The sequence below is a fragment of the Cydia strobilella genome, chromosome 1 (genome assembly GCF_947568885.1).
Source record: "Cydia strobilella chromosome 1, ilCydStro3.1, whole genome shotgun sequence".
In the NCBI taxonomy this organism is placed as follows: domain Eukaryota; kingdom Metazoa; phylum Arthropoda; class Insecta; order Lepidoptera; family Tortricidae; genus Cydia; species Cydia strobilella.
The window spans coordinates 20,669,141-20,690,176 of NC_086041.1; the positions used below are offsets into that span (position 1 = coordinate 20,669,141).

The 21,036-nt window shown below is 35.8% G+C and overlaps 1 protein-coding gene across 2 annotated transcripts in view; it reads right to left on the reverse strand.

Moving 5' to 3' along the window:
• Positions 1 to 21,036, reverse strand: part of LOC134746388 (uncharacterized) — a 37,756-nt gene that overhangs the window by 12,284 nt on the left and 4,436 nt on the right. For both annotated transcript variants that reach the window (XM_063680767.1, XM_063680759.1), the window contains 2 exons: positions 8,175 to 8,253; positions 4,255 to 4,454 (listed from right to left, as the gene is read on the reverse strand). In XM_063680767.1, the coding sequence (XP_063536837.1) occupies positions 4,255 to 4,454; positions 8,175 to 8,241 (267 nt within the window). In that variant the 5' untranslated portion in view covers positions 8,242 to 8,253. The remainder of the gene's footprint in view (positions 1 to 4,254; positions 4,455 to 8,174; positions 8,254 to 21,036) is intronic.

A 21,036-nucleotide genomic window follows, 5' to 3' on the forward strand; every position in this document is an offset into this window, starting at 1 on the left:
TTAAATGGGGGTTCAAAGATTGTATGGGGAAACAAGATTAGTTAGACTATTATATTCGAAACTTCACAGGAGTATTCCTAACGATAAATGAATAAACACGTGTTACAGGTTTTTTTGCAAATTCCCCCCTATTAGGGGGAAATGTGGTGACAAAGTCTGAAAATCAACATGGGTATTGTTTTTATGGTTTATCGGGTTGCTAATTAGGAAAACAAGAACGATTTTAAAATCCAACGTGACGAACGTGAAAAACCATCTCCCCTGTTGGGGTGCAATGGGGTTGAAATGTCTAAATATCAATATGGGTGTCGTTTTTATGGTTTTTTGGGACGTTAATTACGAAAATGGCATCGATTTTGAAATTGAATAATGTGCTCATGAAAATTCTTGAAAGTACTCGTATTTGTGCCAAATTGCAATTCAAACGGTCCAGTAGTTTCGGAGCAAATCGGTTGTAACAGACGGACCGACAGACAGCCACACGTGATCCTATAAGGGTTCTAATTTTGGTTTTGAGGTATAAAGACTATAGATATAGGTATCCTAATAGATTTTTAAATTTGATTTGGTGCCATCTCGATCATCGTCAATCGGTACCTAGGCGAGTGCGGGCGGCGCGGCGGAACGGACGGGGTGGAAGGAGTACGTCATCGGGAAACTTCCTGCATCCGTAATGAGTACATTCAAGGTGCTACAAGAAGGTGGTTGTCTGTTTGCTTCTTATAAGTTTAGGTTTCCATTCTAAGTAAAATGCAAAACATCGTAAGTACATATATATGTATTCTACCTACGAACCATATTCCATATAAACCATCTTTTGTAAGTAGTTATAAAACCATATTTTCTCCTTCCCCTGCCTCCCCCGCAACCTGTACATTAGACAAAACGACATAGATTCTTAAATCACGCAGGCGAAGCCGCGGGACAAAGCAAGTTTTGTATAACGTTCCAAGTGACAAACGTCATTTTTGAGTTGTTGGAATTTCGATTTTATATTAATTAATCAAATTTGAAATTAGAGTAGTAGTAGTAGTTTATATATAAAATACTAGCTTTTGCCCGCGACTTCGTCTGCGTGGAATTAGTAATTTGGGTAGCTTATTTTTAAACAATCAGCTAGATTTATTGTTTCCCCATACAAACTTCCACCCCTTTTTACTACCTAAATTTTACCCGCTGAACATTTAGCTTGTGGTAGCCCCCTGGTGGGAGATCAGCAGCGTCTCCAGCAGAAACTTGGTCACCAAAGTCTTGCAGGCACCGAGTGACCCATGGGAAGTCACCTCCAGGTGTTCTACGTCTTGGAAAATTCAACCTGATTACAGCAAACAGTATCTACTGCACGTTAAGCGTGTGGTAGCTCTGGTCAGACGCCTGCTTCATCTGGCAGACCTCCAGGTGTTCCAGGTCTTGGAGAACTTAACCTGCCTACAGCATACTCTACCAACATCAGATTAAAGGAGTTTTACCCTCATCAGGTACATCCAGCAGCACTCCAGGTGTTCCAGGTCTTGAGCTATCTCCATCATACACTACCAACGACACGTTGAGCGAGTGTTACCCCTGACCTTTTGTACCCAGCAGCACTCCAGGTGTTCCAGATCTTGAGCTTTTCCCATAATACACTACCAGCGGTACGTTGAGCGAGTGTTACCCCTGATCCGTTGCACCCAGCAGCACTCCAGGTGTTCCAGGTCTTGAGCTTTCCTCATCATATACAACCAGCGTCACGTTGAGCGAGTGTTACCCCTGACCCTTTGCTCCCAGTAGCACTCCACATTGTCTTGAGCTTTATCCATCATATACTACAAGCAGCACGTTGAGCGATTGTTACCCCTGACCCGTTGCACCCAGGAGCACTCCAGGTGTTCCAGGTCTTGAGCTGCCTCCATCATACATTACCAGCGGCACTTTGAGTGAGTGTTAAAAGAGTGGAGAAGAGAACAGGATGACTTCGGGAATAAAAACTACTCTACACCCTCCCAAACAATTAAGACTATCTCCATATCAAATTTCATCTAAATCGGTTTTATTGGGTTCCATACAAATTTCCACTCCCCTTTTCACCCCCTTTAGGGTTGATTTCTAGGGTAAAACCTATCCTATGTCCCTCACGCAAAATAGGCGCAATAGTAAGACGTCGAGTTGCGGAAACCAAGCCCGCGAATATCTATCCTATGTCCTGCCCCAGGACCCAAATTATCTCCATACCAAACTAAATCAACCACTGCTACCAAATCGGTTCAGCGGTTATTGATTCCCCATACAAGTGTCAACTCCCCTTTCCATCCCCTTAAGGGGTGAGTGGGATAAAAAAGTATTCTATGTCCTTCCCCGGTGCTCACTATCTGTATACCAAATTTATAAAATTGATCCCATAGCTCTTATGCCAGCGAATTAAGAACTATGGGACATATTTTTGAGTAAGTTGTACTAAAAAAATAAGTTTTGAACCTTATTTTATCTCATATAAGTCATCACTATCATCAGTTTCGTATGTTACCGGCTTTTGGGAATGTTACTGGTAACATTGGTAACTTACTAGTAACATTCCCAAATGGAAACTTACTGGTAGCGGGAATGTTACCGCTGCCCATCACTAATCCCAATACTCCCTGACATGGTAAGGGCTGTGCCTTTGAACTGTGGGACCACAGTAAATGGGGTTTTCTTAGCGGTAAACGCGCAAACTTGTGTCTTGGTGGGGTTGAATCGCACTAAATTGTGGATAACGTGGTTTAACGTGAAACATACAAAAAGATCAATGCAACGGTAAAGGAGGGTCAACCGACTTAATCGAAATCCACAAATTAGATTACCGGTTCCTCTCCAACGCCTGATTGGACATTCTGAGTGCTGTTTGAAAACACAAAGGTAGGTATAACCTTATACCTTATTATACCTAAATGTTTGAAACAGAAGAAGAAACGATACTATATATTACTAACCCGAGGTTTTTTGTCATGTAGATTACATTACATTCGTATATTTGTACAAATTGATACAATTAAAATAACCTTAATTATCACAGATAATGAGAATAATATTTAGATAAAAAAAATATTTATTTAAATATTTACAGAAGAAAGTTAACGACATTGTAATATATTGCATCTATCTACTTAAAAATATGTTTTTATTTATATGAGCCTAGAGTGTCACACTGCTGGGCAAAGGCCTCCCTCCCCCCTTTCCACGTATCCCGATCTTGACCCGTCTCCCACCAGTTCCTGTCAAAGGCGTCAAGGTCATCTCGCCAACGCCGTCGAGGTTTGCCGCGACCCCGGGTTTAATGTGGGACCCAATTGGTTGTTATTTTAGCCCACAAATCATCCGGCATACGGCAAACGTGTCCCGCCCAGTCCCACTTCAGCTTGGCGGCTTTTTAATTGTTAATTTAAAATAATTGAATAACTTTATGCATGAAACTATTATACACGCGACAAAATCATAGGCATGTTTCAGATGATTATATTTTGCAGCAACTGAGCCGGTTTATAAATATGGTAAAATGGTGGATAAAAATGTTTTGTTATAACGACACTCAGACACATTGGGCTTAAAGGGCAGAGTCAAGTACAAAAAGACTAGATCCTTTAATATAAGGTGATTAATTAATAAATAATAAAATTATATATAAGATGAAGGTATTAACTATGGCTATTTTTGTGGTCTTACGCTGCGTCTTACGTAAGCGAACAACTCGCGAACGCGAAGCGGCGCGGCGCGGCGTTGCGCGGCGGGCCCACGGCGTTCGCGTTCGCAACGATTGGTTCACCCCGCGCCGCATCGCTTCGCTTTGCATTCGCGTGTTGTTCGCCTACGTAGTACGCTGCGTTAGTCTACAGAGATTATGCTGGAGAAAAGAAGATTTTGAAGCCAATTGTTGTTGTGTAATATGTTGGTTTTAAATTGTGATAAATATCTAAGTTTAACAAACGTTCCTACAGTAAGATTCTGTCTGAGCTAACTTTGCACCGACTTGAACAGAACAAAGTGAGGGAGTGACATTATAAACGTTACATTTTCATAGAAATTTGACATTAATGATGGTAGCATTGCACACTGCAAAATAATCGTCATTTAAAAATATTATTCTACTCCACTTTACATATTTTGAGTTCATGCTTCATGTTAAATATGAACGCTATTCCTTCCTGTAAAATATTGGGTACGTGAGGCAACCTTGCAACACATTATTAGGAACACATTATAAGTACGCACGACTCATTATTTTACCAAATATTTACTCACGGTCCTGTTCTGCAAATTCTTGACTCGGCACAATAATCTGACGGGATGTCCAACTAGTCCAGTTATGTTTCTTGGAGTGCTAGGATCGAAGTAAGGAGCATCAGCAGATCCTTGCCATTCTTGCAGAAACTCTGCCCGAAAGCGTTGAGAAGATATGTCCACTGTAGTGTTATCTGTCGAGGGATCTGTCCCGGAGTCAGCTGTTGAATATAATATTATGTTAATGGTAATTAAGAGGTTGTCATTACCTAAAACGCGCACACTGTCTATTAGTATCGGAGTAAATGAGATAGCACTGTCGCATGTTCCGGGGCCTGGGCAAGGGAATAATAAGAAACTATTGGAATAAAAAAAATGTGGATTATTTGTGTAAAATTACTCGTTATGTAAATGTTTTGAAATTGTTATTTTTATTGCAGACCCATAACTCAAAAAAATAAAGACAGAACCGTTTAATGGTGATTTTAAGACCAATCTTTGCTATTATTTTCTAGCGGGCGGATTTCTATCAATCATGTATCGAGTACGGCCACGGTCTTTGAAATATAATGAATATTTACTTTTTTTCTTTTCTAAAACAAATATGTAACTAGTTTTTCTTATAAACTGTTTAAGTAACATTAATTTCAAGGATATTGGGTGTTGACAGCCCCTTAATAATAATAATACGATCTACACTTTTATATCCTTTTACTTCTCGGGGAACACGTTTTGGTAACAGGTAGTAACAATTATTAAAATTTGTTTTTATATTACTTACGTGAAGGTTACAATTCTGTACATATTTACGCATTAATATTATAAAGATGTTTTCTGTATGCTTAGTAGACATTTCAGAAATATCATGATAATGAGACCAATGAAAACAAACCCATCCATCCATGAGTTAGGAGGATGAGTCAAATTTATTATAAGTATTGTAGTTTTGAAATTGCTAATATATTCAGCGCAAGCTAATGCATCGAATTTGAAGTGAAAAAGTGTATGAGTACCAGAATAAAGGTAATTTTTTCATAGAAATTTGGCGTTTATGCTGACCAATCTGACTATAACTACACATTCATCTTATAACAGCGAAGTTAAAACAGATACTTAGATTAAGCTCTATAAAATTAATTCTAAGCAATTGCTAAGCCTATACCTAACATTTAATCGTCACACTAAATTAATAACGAACTTAAAACAACACCACACAACTTAAAACAATATTAAGCCTCACATCACGTTAAGGTTTAAAGTCGTAAAGCTCGTACCTAATGACTGAACTAAAACCGCCTCTTTTAAAAATTAATGGCTCACTTTGAAGGGGGTCTTTCAGGAGACAAAAGCCAGCTACTACATCGCATCTTATGGTACAGCCTGCTTCACCCCAGTCATTCAAAAGCAGCCGACCGAATATGAATAAATATATATACACATAACAAGATGTATACAAAGAATCCCGTATTTATGATTTACGAGAACGAATGTCATTTCGTTGGGACGAACTGTTAGCGTACATTTATTTGGCAACGGAGCAAGAAAGAACGCCTTTATTGCCTGGGTTAACAGTTAATAATGTGCTTTTACGTTTAGGATTTTCTTTCGTTTCCTGTTACAAATATTTCGCCTTTTGATGTTCGTGCGTCTCGTCTGGAACGTTCGATTAGGTGTACCTGTACGAAACTAGGATAATCTTTCGACTAAAGCTTAATAATATTAAGCTTAATAAAATATTATATTGATGGGAACAAGATAGGATACAAAATATTTAATGAATAGACATTGTTAAATAAATAAATTGTATCCTATACCGATAATTGTAACACTAATACAACTATTAGGGATATAAGTAGAAATGTATCTATCAGATCTATATGTGCCTGTCGAACAAATCTGTCAATGTATGGATAAAAATAAACACAGATTGAGATGTGTCTGCAAACAGCGCCATAAATATAGTGTCTGATTTGTCCGTCGGACACAATTACTAGACAGACACAATTAATCTGTACGTATTTCCTAGGTGTTGTCTACCGTCACTTGAAAACATTTTAGAGATCAGTCATAAATTATTAATAAAATATTCCTCAACTATTAAGTGACCCAAAAAATATATTTTTTTCATAATGAGAATTGCACAAAGAAAGAAAAACATCAAAAACGTAACACGTACAAAAATGCAAGTCTTGTTGCTGACAAAGTAAAATTTTACATAAGTGAATATACAATAACCAAGTCAATTTCTCTAGTTTTTTTAGAAAAAAATTTAATTTTAAATTAGTTTAATTAAAAATTTAATTAAAAAAATTTTTAAAGGTTAAATTTAATATTTTAGGGGATAAGCTTTAATTTAATTTTTTATAAAAAAATATATTTTATTTGAAAATTTTAAAACTTATATTGTTTAAAATTTTTTTTTTGTGTCTATAATGGAGGTACATTATTAAAGGTTATAATATATTAATGACATTTTTAAAATATTTATTTGAAGTAAAATTAATTACTAAAACTACTTATGAATAGTAGTTTATTATGTGACTACTACATAATGAAAAACGAACGGAGTGAGTTTCATAATAGGGTTACGCGTGTTTTAATGCCTAATTATGTACAGCTACATGCACTGCTTCATCTACACACATAATATAGGTAAGCTCTCTCTTATGTGTTCAGGAGCCGCATGTTTTGACCGGCATTGCAGATTTAGACCGCGGGCCAGGAACAGATTTCCATGACCAATCGCCTCCCGGGCGAAAACTCGTATAGTGGTTAACGGCTATGTATGATGAACCCTCGTGAACGTGAGCTGCCGCTCCGTTTGTGGGTTGAGGAATGGCAGCAAATAAAGTCTATAAAAAAATGTAGTCATGGCCTCCCGCTTGATACTTTGTCAGATGATAGTTTAGATGCTATTGTGAATAAACAAAATCGTCAGCCGATTGTATCGCTCTGGAAATACCGTCAGCTGGTCACATGAATATCTAAAAAAAGAAAATTATTTTTAGACATCGGCGTCATCGCCTCCCGTTTGATACTTTGTCAGATGATAGTTTAGATGCTAATGTTAATAAAACAAATCGTCAGCCGGTTGTATCGCGGTGGAAAGACCGAGTTACGCGATTCGGTGGCTGCCATTCCTCAACCTACCAACGGAGCGGCAGCTGACGTTCACGAGGGTTCATCATACATAGCCGTTAAACGAGTTTTCGCCCGGGAGGCGATGACTGACGAAATTTGCGCCTGACCCGCGGTCTAATTGCAGCATTGCTCTGTCGCGGATATCAGGTAGCGTTTGCGAAACATCGCTCGCTCATTATACACTGATTGATGGATCGATAATCGATCGCTCATTTTACACAAAAGTGGTGTGACAGTTACTTTATAAACAACAAACCAAAAATTTTTTTTCCACAAGATAAACTGAACGTCAAATGGCGGTAAATAAAAACTTTTTTTACAAATCAGTATCTTTATGCTGGCGTTTTTGAACGCATCATACAAGCTTTATGATATGTGTATAGATAAAGATAAACATAGTTATCAAATACTTATTGTAAATTAACCATTAATTAAGAAAAATAAATCTGGCAGTAGTAACAAAAGATGTGATTAGTAGTCGCTAGCATAACTACTCACTTTATATCCAATGTGATTAATTAAATACCATCACTTTTCAATGATCTGAAATAGCGTTTTTCAAATAAATACTTAACATAATTAAAGACAAAGTAATTTAACAGAGGACGTAGTAATTATTCATTCAAAGATGAATTCTCAGTATTACCCGTGTACCATCTAAAAACAAAAGGCCAAACAGATTATGTATTATCCCGCTCCCCCTAGCCTCTACACCCGCTTGGTAGCAATGGTTACTCACATACCGATAACACTCATAATTCATGATTATTCATGGTAATGCCAGTGTCACACATACGTACCAATGAGGAAGAGGAAGCCATGTAGAAGAGATAGCAATAAAACGGATTTCGTCCCAGTCTGGCCCATTCCGGTGGCGTGCTGAAAAATGCTACAGTTTAAATATGGGAATTTGTTAACGCTTAATGGTTTTTGAATAAATTACCATTCTACAGCGTTAAGTAGGTTTACATATATTAATAAGATGCATTTGCACACTCCAAACATTAGGAATAATTTTGGTGTTGTCACTGTTTTTGCAAGTATGTAGGTACCTTTTGTGAAATTGTGTTTTATTATTATTTAACGTAAAATTTTTATTTTATTTCAAATGCGAAAAAAATAATCAATAAAACATAATATTGTCTTCGGTTACCGCGATAGTTACTCATGAAATAAAACTATGAAAACGGATTATATCGCGTATATTGAATTTATAAAACATCCCGACGTTTCGAACTCTTTACAGCGTTCGTGGTCAACGGGTGACTGAGGAAAAATTACAAAATGCAAAAATACCCACATACTAAAATAATGAACAATCATAGACTACAAACTTTAAGGCTGGTTGTACATGCAAAATCGGTTCATAAGGCTAGTTATACACTATAATTATTTTTAAAGTAAAGATATATATATATACGCGATAAAAAACTATGCCGGCTCCAACCCTACACCACGGACCCGAGAAGATTTAATTCCCTCCTAAATTGTAGGAGGGTATCCCAATATGGGACCGGCAACAAAAGTGGGTATTTTTGCATTTTGTAATTTTTCCTCAGTCACCCGTTGACCACGAACGCTGTAAAGAGTTCGAAACGTCGGGATGTTTTATAAATTCAATATACGCGATATAATCCGTTTTCATAGTTTTATTTCATGAATCAATAAAACACTTCAAACTCTTCCCGTTTTGTACATAATTATATTATAATATTTAAGGGTCTACCGCAATCTCCGCAATATAAATTCATTATTTTTACCTTAATTCCAAAATTATCTTCAGCTTGGAGACCAGTGATTCAAGTGCTGAAACCACAGCACCAGCAGCATCTTCGGACCAGTGCGTGAATATTACTTGTTGTGTGCCGTGCCGTAGACAATGAACATTAAACAAAAATGGGTAGTTTCATTTTATTGGTTTACCACGAACATTTGGGGCATTTTCTATGAAAAGGGACCTTATTGTCGATGGCGCTTACGCCGCACAGCGTCGCGCGTCATTGTATTTATATCGGAGCATCGTTTATAATGGCGTAAGCGCCATCGACAATAAGGTCCCTTTTTATAGAAAATAGCACATTTAATATAAACCAATTAGGGTAGTTTAGTGTTGTTTACCAATCTCCTTTGTCACTTTGCTGGGACGTCAGTCTTTCGCGAGAGAAACATCGGATTTGAGGTAAACATAATGAATTTATATCGCGGTAGACCCATCACATCATTAAATATAAAAATATATTCGTTATGTACCTATTTACCGATTCAGATATAATTGATGCCTTAACACTCAAACTTAAAACGGAATAGAACACTGTTTTTCTGAAATAAATTAGTTCTGATTAACTATAATATAAACTAGCATTGATAATTGATTCAGTTGCAAACTTAAACGTTTTTTTAAGGAGCTATTATAATAATTTTGTACTGAGCAAAACCGTCTGCTAATCGAGTTATAAAAAAAAGACGTGAAAAATACGCCAATCGAATTAGATGAAAAAAAAGCGTTTTGAAAATTAATTCCCAGCAAGATGGAAATTATTTTATTACCATCATTTGGTCCTAAATGCGTGTAATCCGAGTTTTCTCAATCCCAGGAATTGTGCATTTTACAAAATTAAAAGTGGAAATAAGTCTTCAATTGGTTGTTTTTCCTCTTCAGTTTAATTTTGTATTTCAAATAACAGGACACAATTCTCTCAAATTGCATCTCTCATATTACATGTGCACGGAGTTTTATTGTCATGCTGTTTCATATGAAAGCATACGAGCAATTAAACGTTACGTGCCCGAAACTGAAAATATATTTGAATACTCGGAGGCCACATAAAGAGTCGTGTTGTTTGAACTCACAATTCATTCAAAAATATATACATAGTTATATACCTCTAAATATGTGTACTTCGTTCTGGTTATTTTGATTTACCCAAACAAACCAAAACAATATATCGCCTGTGACAAAGAATAATATCACATTCGAAACGCCAAATTTAATATTAAAAGTATGTACACACAAAAAAAGTCCCGTTTAAATTTCAACAATCAATTTTATTAAGATCGTGTTTACGTATTAGTTTAATTTAATAAGTCTTACGTGGTTCTAATTTACAAAAAGTGGCCGTTTTTAGATTAAATTTAGTTTTAATTTAGTTCTACATAGTTTAGTTTTTGTGTACATGAAATCGCAAACGCCCCTTTTATATTTTTGTCGCGGCTCCACTATACTTTCGTGTAGTAAAGCTGAGCTGTGATAAAAAGACATTCCTTTATGTGGGCTGTAAACAAAATTGCCCCGTAATGCCTGTCACAAACAGGGCCATGTAGGACAGGTACCTCAAGTAAGTACATTAAACCGTTTCGGAGATCGGGTTCGTAACTCTATTAAAGTCAGTTTGTGTATTCTGTATCTATGTGAGCAACTATGTCATAAATTGCTACCTATGATAACCAGAGACGGTATGAATATTACACATTTCAAATAATCTTGTTTCACTTTATTAAAGCAAAAGATTACATTAATTAAAGGTCTACATAGAAATAGGTTTGCGTAACAACTTAGGTTATTTTAAAAACGTACTCATTTAATCGCACTTAAACTATCGTGAGACATATTTCAAAATATTTAGATCAGTACGGTTTTTACTCACTATTATCGCCAAATATCATGTCGCCAAAAGCGACTAAAACTAATAGTGAGTAAAAACCGTACTGATCTAAATATTTTGAACGTACTCATTTATTGTAGCCTTATTAGTTATGATGTGCAAGATTACTCAAGAATGAAAAGAACTGTAATATCAGAAGCAATACATGTTGTATATACAATTATTATTTTTTCGAAAGAGGATTTCTGCAGTTTTTTTTGGTTGCACGTTTTTATATTCCATGTCCGGAGTTACAAGTATTGTCGGATGATCTTCATTGCAAGATTTAGCTTATTCCATAAAACCGTCCCACTGGGCCTTAGTTAGGGGTAAACACCCATTAAACCTCCATCAATAATAAAATAGTACCTACTTGTAGTCGTACTCGTAGTCGTCGCATTATTAGGTACTTTTTAATTAAATAACGAATTAATATTCAGGGACCCTCTTTTTAATGAATCTGTAATTTATATTCGTCCATAATTTTATATTTCGTAAGCGCTGGTGGCCTAGCGGTAAGAGCGTGCGACTTTCAATCCGGAGGTCGCGGGTTCAAACCCCGGCTCGTACCAATGAGTTTTTCGGAACTTTTTGTACGAAATATCATTTGATATTTACCAGTCGCTTTTCGGTGAAGGAAAACATCGTCAAGAAATCGGACTAATTCTAGCGAGGCCTAGTTCCCCCTCTGGGTTGGAAGGTCAGATGGCAGTCGCTCAATTCTTAGGATTAGTTGTCAAGTGGACCCCAGGCTCCCATGAGCCGGTGCAAAATGCCGGGATAACGCGAGGAAGATGATGATATTTGTCCATAATTCAAATTACTCTCTAAGAGCAAAATGCCTAACGGTTTTCTAAATTATTCTGTTCCTTAATTATTCTGGTAAAAAACAAAAACATTTTGCTATTGTTTTTGTTTATTGTTTTTGTTCGTAGAACTTAAAACATAAAAAATAGAATAGAATAGAAATAATTTATTCGTTAGCACACACAAATAGAAAGTTATACAAAACAGAGAAATATAAATAAAAAGAAAAAGTGCCACGAAATGGTCTCACCTCAGCATGTTGCTGGCGACTTCCAGCGCTGATCTTCCGGTGAGACCATCCGGTGAAACAATCACGACAGGTAACAAGAAAAACAACAAAATTAATATAAAATATAAAATACAATAGACAGAGACAGAGATAAGTTAAAAATACATATTACAACAGACACTATTATTACGTACAGCTGCTATATTCGGCCGAACTTTATGCCGAACTTGGCCGTACATTATGCCTAAGATTATAACTGGCGCCATGCGGCAGATACGCAAACTAAACTAAAATGAAAGCTAAGACAGGTCGATTTTATCAGAACTCTTTGATTAGAACAAAAGCAATACTGTATCAATCAAAATTAGACTGCTTAAGTGCTTACAGACAGTTGCAAGTGGGCGAGAACAAAGTTTTTAAAGTAATGTGCCATGGCAATGCAGAGGGAACGTAATCTAAGTGGTAAGTAAAAGCAAAAAAACTACAGGCAGCTCGTGTAAGAAGGTTTCCTGGCTATGTTGGTGGTTAAGCATATACTGTTTAAGCTTCTTTTTAAAACTATCAATACTTTGCAGCTTCCTCATTGGCGGCGGCACGTTATTCCAACATTTTGTGGCCGTATAGCGATAGCTGCCCCGGAAGGCTGCCGAAGCGTGGCGTGGCGTCAACAATTGAATCCCACAATTACGGCGGTTGCGGAGCCTAATGCAAGACAACTTGTTAAAAAGATATGCAGGGGTTTTATACTTCAGAACTCCGAAGAGCAAACAAGCCAAATGAAGTTTACGTCGGTGCTGCATCTTGAGAATCTTATGACTATTAAGAAACGGAGTGACGTGGGCTCTCAACGGAATATTAAAACAGAAGCGAGCACAGGCATTTTGAACACGTTGTATGAGTCTTTTTGTTATAGCTAGAAGTCTAGGCCCAGTTACAACATCCATATAGTTCAGTTTTGAAAGTACAAGTGGAAAGTACAAATAGTAGTCTAACCTACAATAAACAACCAATAAATACAGTTCAGCGTATTATAAGTGGTACCTAATCCTTTTTGATTTCAATCTATTTAAAGTTAATGTAGCTTAAGAATAATCCTTGCTATATACATATATCAAATCAAATAGGTACCAGTCCTATTCTACTACATTTAGCAAGGATTATTTCAGCTATAAGCTCTAAATAAATTCGAATCACGACACAAGCACTAATAAGCATCAGAGTTAAATCAAGTCAGACTTTGCTTGTGGCTTTGTGAAGGCAGTATGCAGAAGTCTTTTTTTTGTACGAAATTTAATTGTTGGAATTAGGGCATCATATAATTCTGCCCTGCTTATCGTAAGTGCAGTACAACTTGCACGAAATTCAGCGTTTAAATAAATAACTTGTTCAAAGATACGTAAGATGACCAATTGCACGACTTTTCGAATGTGATTACTGCATTTGTTGTTAGCACGGCAGATATGTAGACCAGATTAAAATTACTTAGGTACTTTTCTCTATGGAGCTCTTGACACAACCGAGTACGGTAAATTAACTGAGTATAGTGAGTACTTAGTAAATTAACTTAGTCGTCATCTGACCTTATTTTGGCATCACTTGCCCTGGTATATTGCTAAGAATAAATATATAACCTGCATCTCTGTTGTGACGCCAAAGCATAAAAAAATAGAAAAATGAAAACTAATACAGCATGCACTGTTTATGGAGGAAGTTTTTCTCTCAAGTGTTTTACTGGGGCTGGGTAATTGGCTGCGACACACACTCCGGATGTTTGTGTTTGCTTTATATGTTTTCTTTTATTAGAATTACGTCGTTTAGGCTGCACTGGGTAAACATGATACCTGGGTAAACATGATTTGCAAAGCAAGTTTCAAACAAGGGTGGAAATTTCCGCGACAGCGATTTACATTTACATTTTTTATTAATGAAATTCAGAAAGGATCACTGTACTTTTTTGGTTTCTTCTTCTACCTATAGCGTTATCCCGGCCATTGCCAGGGTTCGCTTTCCTACTTGCCTTTCCCCACTTTGCGCGATCCTGGGCGTCCTCTCGTATGAGCCCGTTTACGCTCATATCTGCTTTCACGACATCGAGCCATCGCTTTTTTAGAGGCATAATGTTTCCTACCTCAGCAAACGGCCAAGTCACATATTTTGACTAAGGTGTATAGTTTGTGAAGTTAAGGCTTGTAGAGTTAGAAGCTTGGCTCTACAAGAGATCTGATAACTTTTTGACAGTGCGAGCCTTATGGTTTCGTCATGGCAACATTTTACATGAAAATGTTTATGGTTGCCAGACTGTTAATTTTAGTACCTATTTTAAATTTTTGTATGCTACTGAAATCCGATTAATTAGTTGACCGGTTAAATACGTGCCCTTTAAAAACAACTTAGGGTCTAGCAGTTTCTAAAATAACCAAAAGTCCTTGAAATCGCTTGTATTTCATTATTTCAGTGCAAAATCTGAGCTTGACATGCTTGAACGTAAAACTTTGACTTTTGTCTTTTGTTTTTCCAACTCCCAGCCAAGTGAGGATGCTGATGTTTCTAGTAACTGCGTCGTTTATAACGGATTATGTTACAAAAAGAAACATTTAAAAAAACTATTTTTTTTTTAATAAATGAATTGCTTCACTCCAGAATTTCTTAACAAAAGTAAAAAAATATAACTCGAAAACTACGATAAATCGGCTAACATACATGGGATATATTCTGATAGCCCACCACGAGAGGAAGAAAAAACAATTATGACGTCGAGGTTTGGACCACCCTGCATGTTTTTAATAGTAAACGAACTTAACAAGAGCATTTTGTTATTATTTACATATAAAAAAACCAGCCGACCCTTATTTAATGCAAGGCTCTACCCCTTATTTAGAACGCTTTCAATAGGCTACATGTAATTTACCTGAACATCTTTTCGGACCCCTCATTTTGAGGAAAAGTATCGGATGATTGCTCCATTAGGACTGGATGTGACAATCGACATCAAGTCCAAGCTTTATAACAGTCCTTGCACCTGGCCTTCCACATCAAAATGTTACAACATACAATTTAGTCAATATGTAATCAATCTACACAAGTTACATTTACGGTACTGTTTCCTTTAACCGGCGCTTACATCATTTGAGTTTCAAGCTAGCCTTTTATTCAATTTACACCAACCACAATGATACTCAAGGATGACCGCTCGTTGAGTCTAACCATTTTATTGATGATGTTACACAGGTTATTCTATTGTCACAGTGAATGTCAATGAGAAAATAACACGAGTTAGGATTTGTGGCTTTTTCAAATAAAATATGTTATATTTAACATTAAGCGTTGTCACTTGAAATCCATTTGCAATTTACTCAGAACTTGATTGACTTGAAAATAACTGGGCTAAGCTACGGACGGATAGACGAATATGTTTAAATTAAGTGTTGTGGGCATCCTTACTTAATATTAAAATTTATCTCCCTTAGATTGACCAAGTAACTTATTAGCTAACTAGCTGTGCTCGCGGCTTCGCCTGCGTGGAATTCGGTCTGTGTCAGTAAGCGGCTAATTCACCCCTAATTTATCTCCCTCTCCCATGGAGGCGGAACTTGAAGTAAAGTTGACAGATGGATACGCTAGAGGACTGTAGTCCAGATAAAATATTTTAAAATTAGGTACCACTAAATAAAACTACACTCCAAAAATCAATATTTTTTTTCCCCTTATTCAAAATTTTGACGTGATTTAAACGACATAGAGTATTGATGGTGCACTCTTAGATTCCAGATAATGAAATGAAAAAGACAGCATATTTTGCCTAATTATGTAGAAAAGGAGGTAAAACAACCCACTTTTCTAGTAGCATTTCGTTTTTGTAAGGGTCGCAGTTCTAACCGAACCTAACCTACTTTTCTAATAGCATTTCTTTTCTGTAAGGGTCACAGCTCTAACCTAACCTAACCTACTTTTCTGATAGCAGTTCTGTTCTGTGAGAATCGCAGTTCAAAACCCACCCACCAACCTAACCCACTTTTCTAGTAGCATTTCCGGGTCCGAATCTGGGTCCGGATCCGAGTCCGGGTCCGTGTCCGGCTGTCCGGGTCCAAGTTTGGGTCAGAGTTTGGTCCGGGTCCATTCTGATCATCATCAGCAGTTCCACTTCATCAAATGTCACTTTTTTTAATGCAAATGTTGTATTTGTTGATGAAAATACAAAAATTACTACATGTATGCCTTTCACATTTGAGGAGTTCCAACGGTTCCTCGTGGGTCTCATCATCAGAACTCGAGCTTGACAAAAATATGTCTTAAAAACTTAACTTGCTTAACAAACATAACGAAGAGGACAAATCGCCAAACGTGAAATATGCGTCATTGAAAAGTTCCATTCTGATCATCATGAGTAGTTCCACTTCATCAAATGTCACTTTTTTAAATGTAAGTGCTTGATTTGTTGATGACAATACTAAAATCACTATATGTATGCATTTAACATTTGAGGAGTTCCCTCGATTCCTCATGGATCCCATCATCAGAACTGCTTTTTGATAAAAACGGGACCAATCTGTATGTATATACTTACAATCAAAAAAGAATTTTCAAAATCGGTCCAGAAATGACGGAGTTATGGAGTAACAAACATAAAAAAAAAAAAACAAAAAAAATACAACCGAATTGAGAACCTCCTCCTTTGAAATCTTGAAGTCGGTTAAAAAACTGATTTCAGGCAAATTTTTTAATGCTTCTAACTAACTTTTATAATAATTAAAAATTCCAAAAACACAAACGTACACAGGACATAGCTGTGGTAGATACACAACTATTTTGTGTCAAAATATTTTGAATGATGTAGGGGGGTGGGGATGTTTAAGATTAGGTTCTAAGTTATCGTTAAGTATCATTTCCAACTAAATCAACTACAATATTACACCTTCCTTTTCAGTTTTAAGGTATTTTTTTTTATAAAAACTACCCTATGTTCTTCTATGGGACTCTATACCAAATTTTATCTAAATCGATTCAGCGGTTATTGAATCTCATACGAATTTCCACCTCCCTTTTCATACCCTTAAGGGATGATGTTTGAGATTAAAACTTTCCTGCTCTTTCCTAGGACAAACTATCTCTATACCAAATTTAAACTAAATTGGTTCAGCGGTTAAAGCGTGAAGAGGAATTAAAAAAAGTATTATTTTTTCATATTTTTTGTGTTTTCACTCCGGAATGGTGTCATTTTAATATCATAAATGAATTCGGCATACCCGATTTATACAAAAACGATACCTAACTTGGCCTAGTAGCTTAAATGATATAGTTATCAAGATGAAGTTTTTAACCCCTTTTTCACCACCTTGGGGGATGAATTTTTAAAAACGTTGAAAGTAATTTTCTTGCTTTTTAATATAATACCTTTTTGCAACGTTTCAAGTTTCAAGCTTAAAATAAAATTTGCACCCCAAGACAAACTTTCATCCCCTTTTCAACCCCCTGAGGCGTTATATTTCCAAAAACGTCGAAATTACTTTTTTTTGTAATCGTCTATTATACCTTTCTAAGAAGTTTCAAAGCATTTGTAATGGATTCAAACTTTCAACCCCCTTTTAACCCCGTTAGGGGACGAATTCTTGATAACGCTGAAATCACTTTTCCTGCATTATAATAATATGCCCATATACAAAGTTTCAAGTAACGCACTCGAAAAAAAAATTTGATCTCCATACAAACTTTCAACCTCTTTTTCACCTCCTTAGGGGATGAATTTTCAAAAACGCTGAAATTAGTTTTCTTGTGTTTCAATAAAATATCCTTTTACGAAGTTTCAAATTGCTAGCTTAAAATAAATCTTTAACCCCATACAAACTTTCATCCCTTCTTTAACCCCCTGAGGGGTAAAATTTCTCAAATTTTTATAGCCTATAATCTGGCCGTGGTTTTTTTCGACAGATTAATAAAGTTTTCATTAAAATCCGTTTAGCCGTTTTCATTTGATGCGCGGTCTAATAAACAGACAAACAGATAAACAGACAAACAGATAAACAGAAAAACAGATAAACAGATAAACAGATAAACAGATAAACAGATAAACAGATAAACAGATAAACAGATAAACAGATAAACAGATAAACAGATAAACAGATAAACAGATAAACAGATAAACAGATAAACAGATAAACAGATAAACAGATAAACAGATAAACAGATAAACAGATAAACAGATAAACAGATAAACAGATAAACAGATAAACAGATAAACAGATAAACAGATAAACAGATAAACAGATAAACAGATAAACAGATAAACAGATAAACAGATAAACAGATAAACAGATAAACAGATAAACAGATAAACAGATAAACATATAAACAGATAAACAGATAAACAGATAAACAGATAAACAGATAAACAGATAAACAGATAAACAGATAAACAGATAAACAGATAAACATATAAACAGATAAACAGATAAACAGATAAACAGATAAACAGACAAACAGACAAACAGACAAAAATTATAAAAACTGTTGGAACGTGTTCTGTTATCGATTCTAAGTATCCCCAGCCAATTTTTTTTTCGAATATCTTCCATGTACAGACTTTCGACCCTCTTCCGCTTTATTATATGTATAGATTATTATATGTATAGATAGATAAACACTCAAAAGGTACCTACACTGGATAACAGTGAAACTGTATACACGGTGGCTAAAAAATAAGTGCATTCCCGTTGCCAGGGAGGCTTTGGAATTATACTGAGCAACTTTTACTATGGGACCGACCCCGAAATCGCGAAAAAAAAATTGGCTGTCATACATTTTGGCTCGTCCATTTTTTCACGATTTCGTGGTTGATCCCATAGTAAAAGTTGCTCAGTATAATCCCAAAACCTCCCTGGCAACGGGAATGCACTTATTTTTTAGCCACCATGTATACATGTAGTTCGTTTCGGCTTTTATCATTAGAAAGAACTCTAAGAAAATAGTAAAATTCTTACCCAATAATTACTTCAAAAAGTACCTAATTTTTTATTTCTGTGGAGTTCAAGCTAATCCTACTAAAATGAAATAAGTACATTTACTACTGTACGAGAGTGTTAAGCGCTTAAACTCAAATAGGTACTTGTATCTATATAGTACATATATTTCAAACCCACGCTGTTTGAAAAATTATTCACGTTATTATATTTATGGATGAAATGAGGTGGATCTAATTTATTTGGGTTTTGATTCATTAATATCACGATTACTGATTGCTCTCAGTGATGATAAACATAAAAAGCGTTTGTGTTCCTGCAATATAGTACTTATTGCAAAACCAATTAACCTCCTCCTAAAATAAAGTTATGAAACCTAGATTGATTTTTTATCGAATAATTAATTTATTATTGCTAGTTTAATTATACATGATATTTATATCCAAAAAGAATTAAGAATGACTGGCATGACGATGGCCGAGGCCGAGGCATCCGACACTTCGTTTTCTATAGAAACCATCACGTGATCACCGGTCATCTGTTATAGAAAATGAAGTGTCGGTTGCTTCGGCCCGGACCCGGGCCGTTCTAGCGTGAGTCATCCTTTGTACCAAGTGACAATTAACAACTTTAGTACGTCTGGCATAAAAAAGCTTTACAATATTTCATAAGTTTAATTAAATATCTTTGAAAGATTTTGTTTCCAGTTAACTTCATAAAGTACTTTTCTTCAGGAATACTGCGCTCCAATTTTAGCTTCGTTTTACTTTCCCAATTGTGTGAGAACGAACACAGCTCCGTTGTTTGCTCAATTTGGACCAAAGCCATAAGCACAAGTTGTAAGTGCTTGGGTACAAACAAAAAATAAATTTACTTTTTGCTTAAAGCCTCTGTTACTAAGCATGTGTTTTGTAGTCAAGAAAACTTGGTACGGAAAAGAATGTTTTAGCAGCAGTGCTTTTGGTTTCATTTTAAGTAGGTAGATAGAGTCAGCATCAACAGAAGCGGATGAAACAACGCGCCAAAAGTATCTGCCACCCTGGAACAGATATATATATATATATTCCAAATACATATATATATTATATCTCTACAGTTCGCGTTCTAAATGTCTGTCACAGTCTAGGTAATTCATAACATATATAGCGACATATCACAAAATTAATGATGAGAATAATAAGCTATTCGTTCGATTGTATTTAATTCAGACGCAAAAAAAACGTCATACGATCCACATAACTCCTTACGAATTCAGCTGTCTGGTCAATGCACCTCCTTTGGGAGTAATTCGATGATAGGTATTTCTTTCGGGTGAGGTTCTATTGTTCCAGATGAGAATGACTTGAATTTTGACAACCCTAAATAGCCGAAAGGGATAGTGTGAAAGGGACAGCATTATTCGACCCTGAACCGGCTGTCAAACTTCGGCTTTCTTAGAAAGTTTCCTTTCTGTACGGTAGTACTATTATTTATTTATTATTTATTGTGTGAAGTTAAGCAGACATTTTTATAATGATTATGGATAAGCATTAAGTTAAGAAAAAAGTTTGTGATTATTTAGTTTTATAAAAATGGAACTCCGTCAGTCACAACCACTATTTTCTCCAAAACTACAAGAATTTTATTATTGAGTTGAAATGGTAGGTTTGGTTAGGTTATATTATCGTGCTTGGTAGATGGCCCATTCTGGAAACAAACAGCTTATACTCAACTACCACAAAAATGAATGTTTGGTTAATTTAAATGCCATAAAATCAGGGTTTAAAGGGTTGATAGACCGTAACCATAGCAATGGGTGACAAAAAAAATTGTTTCACCCAGGTACACACTGTAAATGACAAACATACATGTATTATCCTAGACTTATCAATATTATCAACCAATCCCGCACAAGCGTGCAGTTACTAGGTATATTATTATGGCTCTGAATTAGTAATTTGCCTTTATCTGTCATTTTGACTTGTGTATTTGTAAGAAAGGGATAAAACATATTTTTACTAATTCAGGCTCGTTAAGTTTTATGAATAAGGGG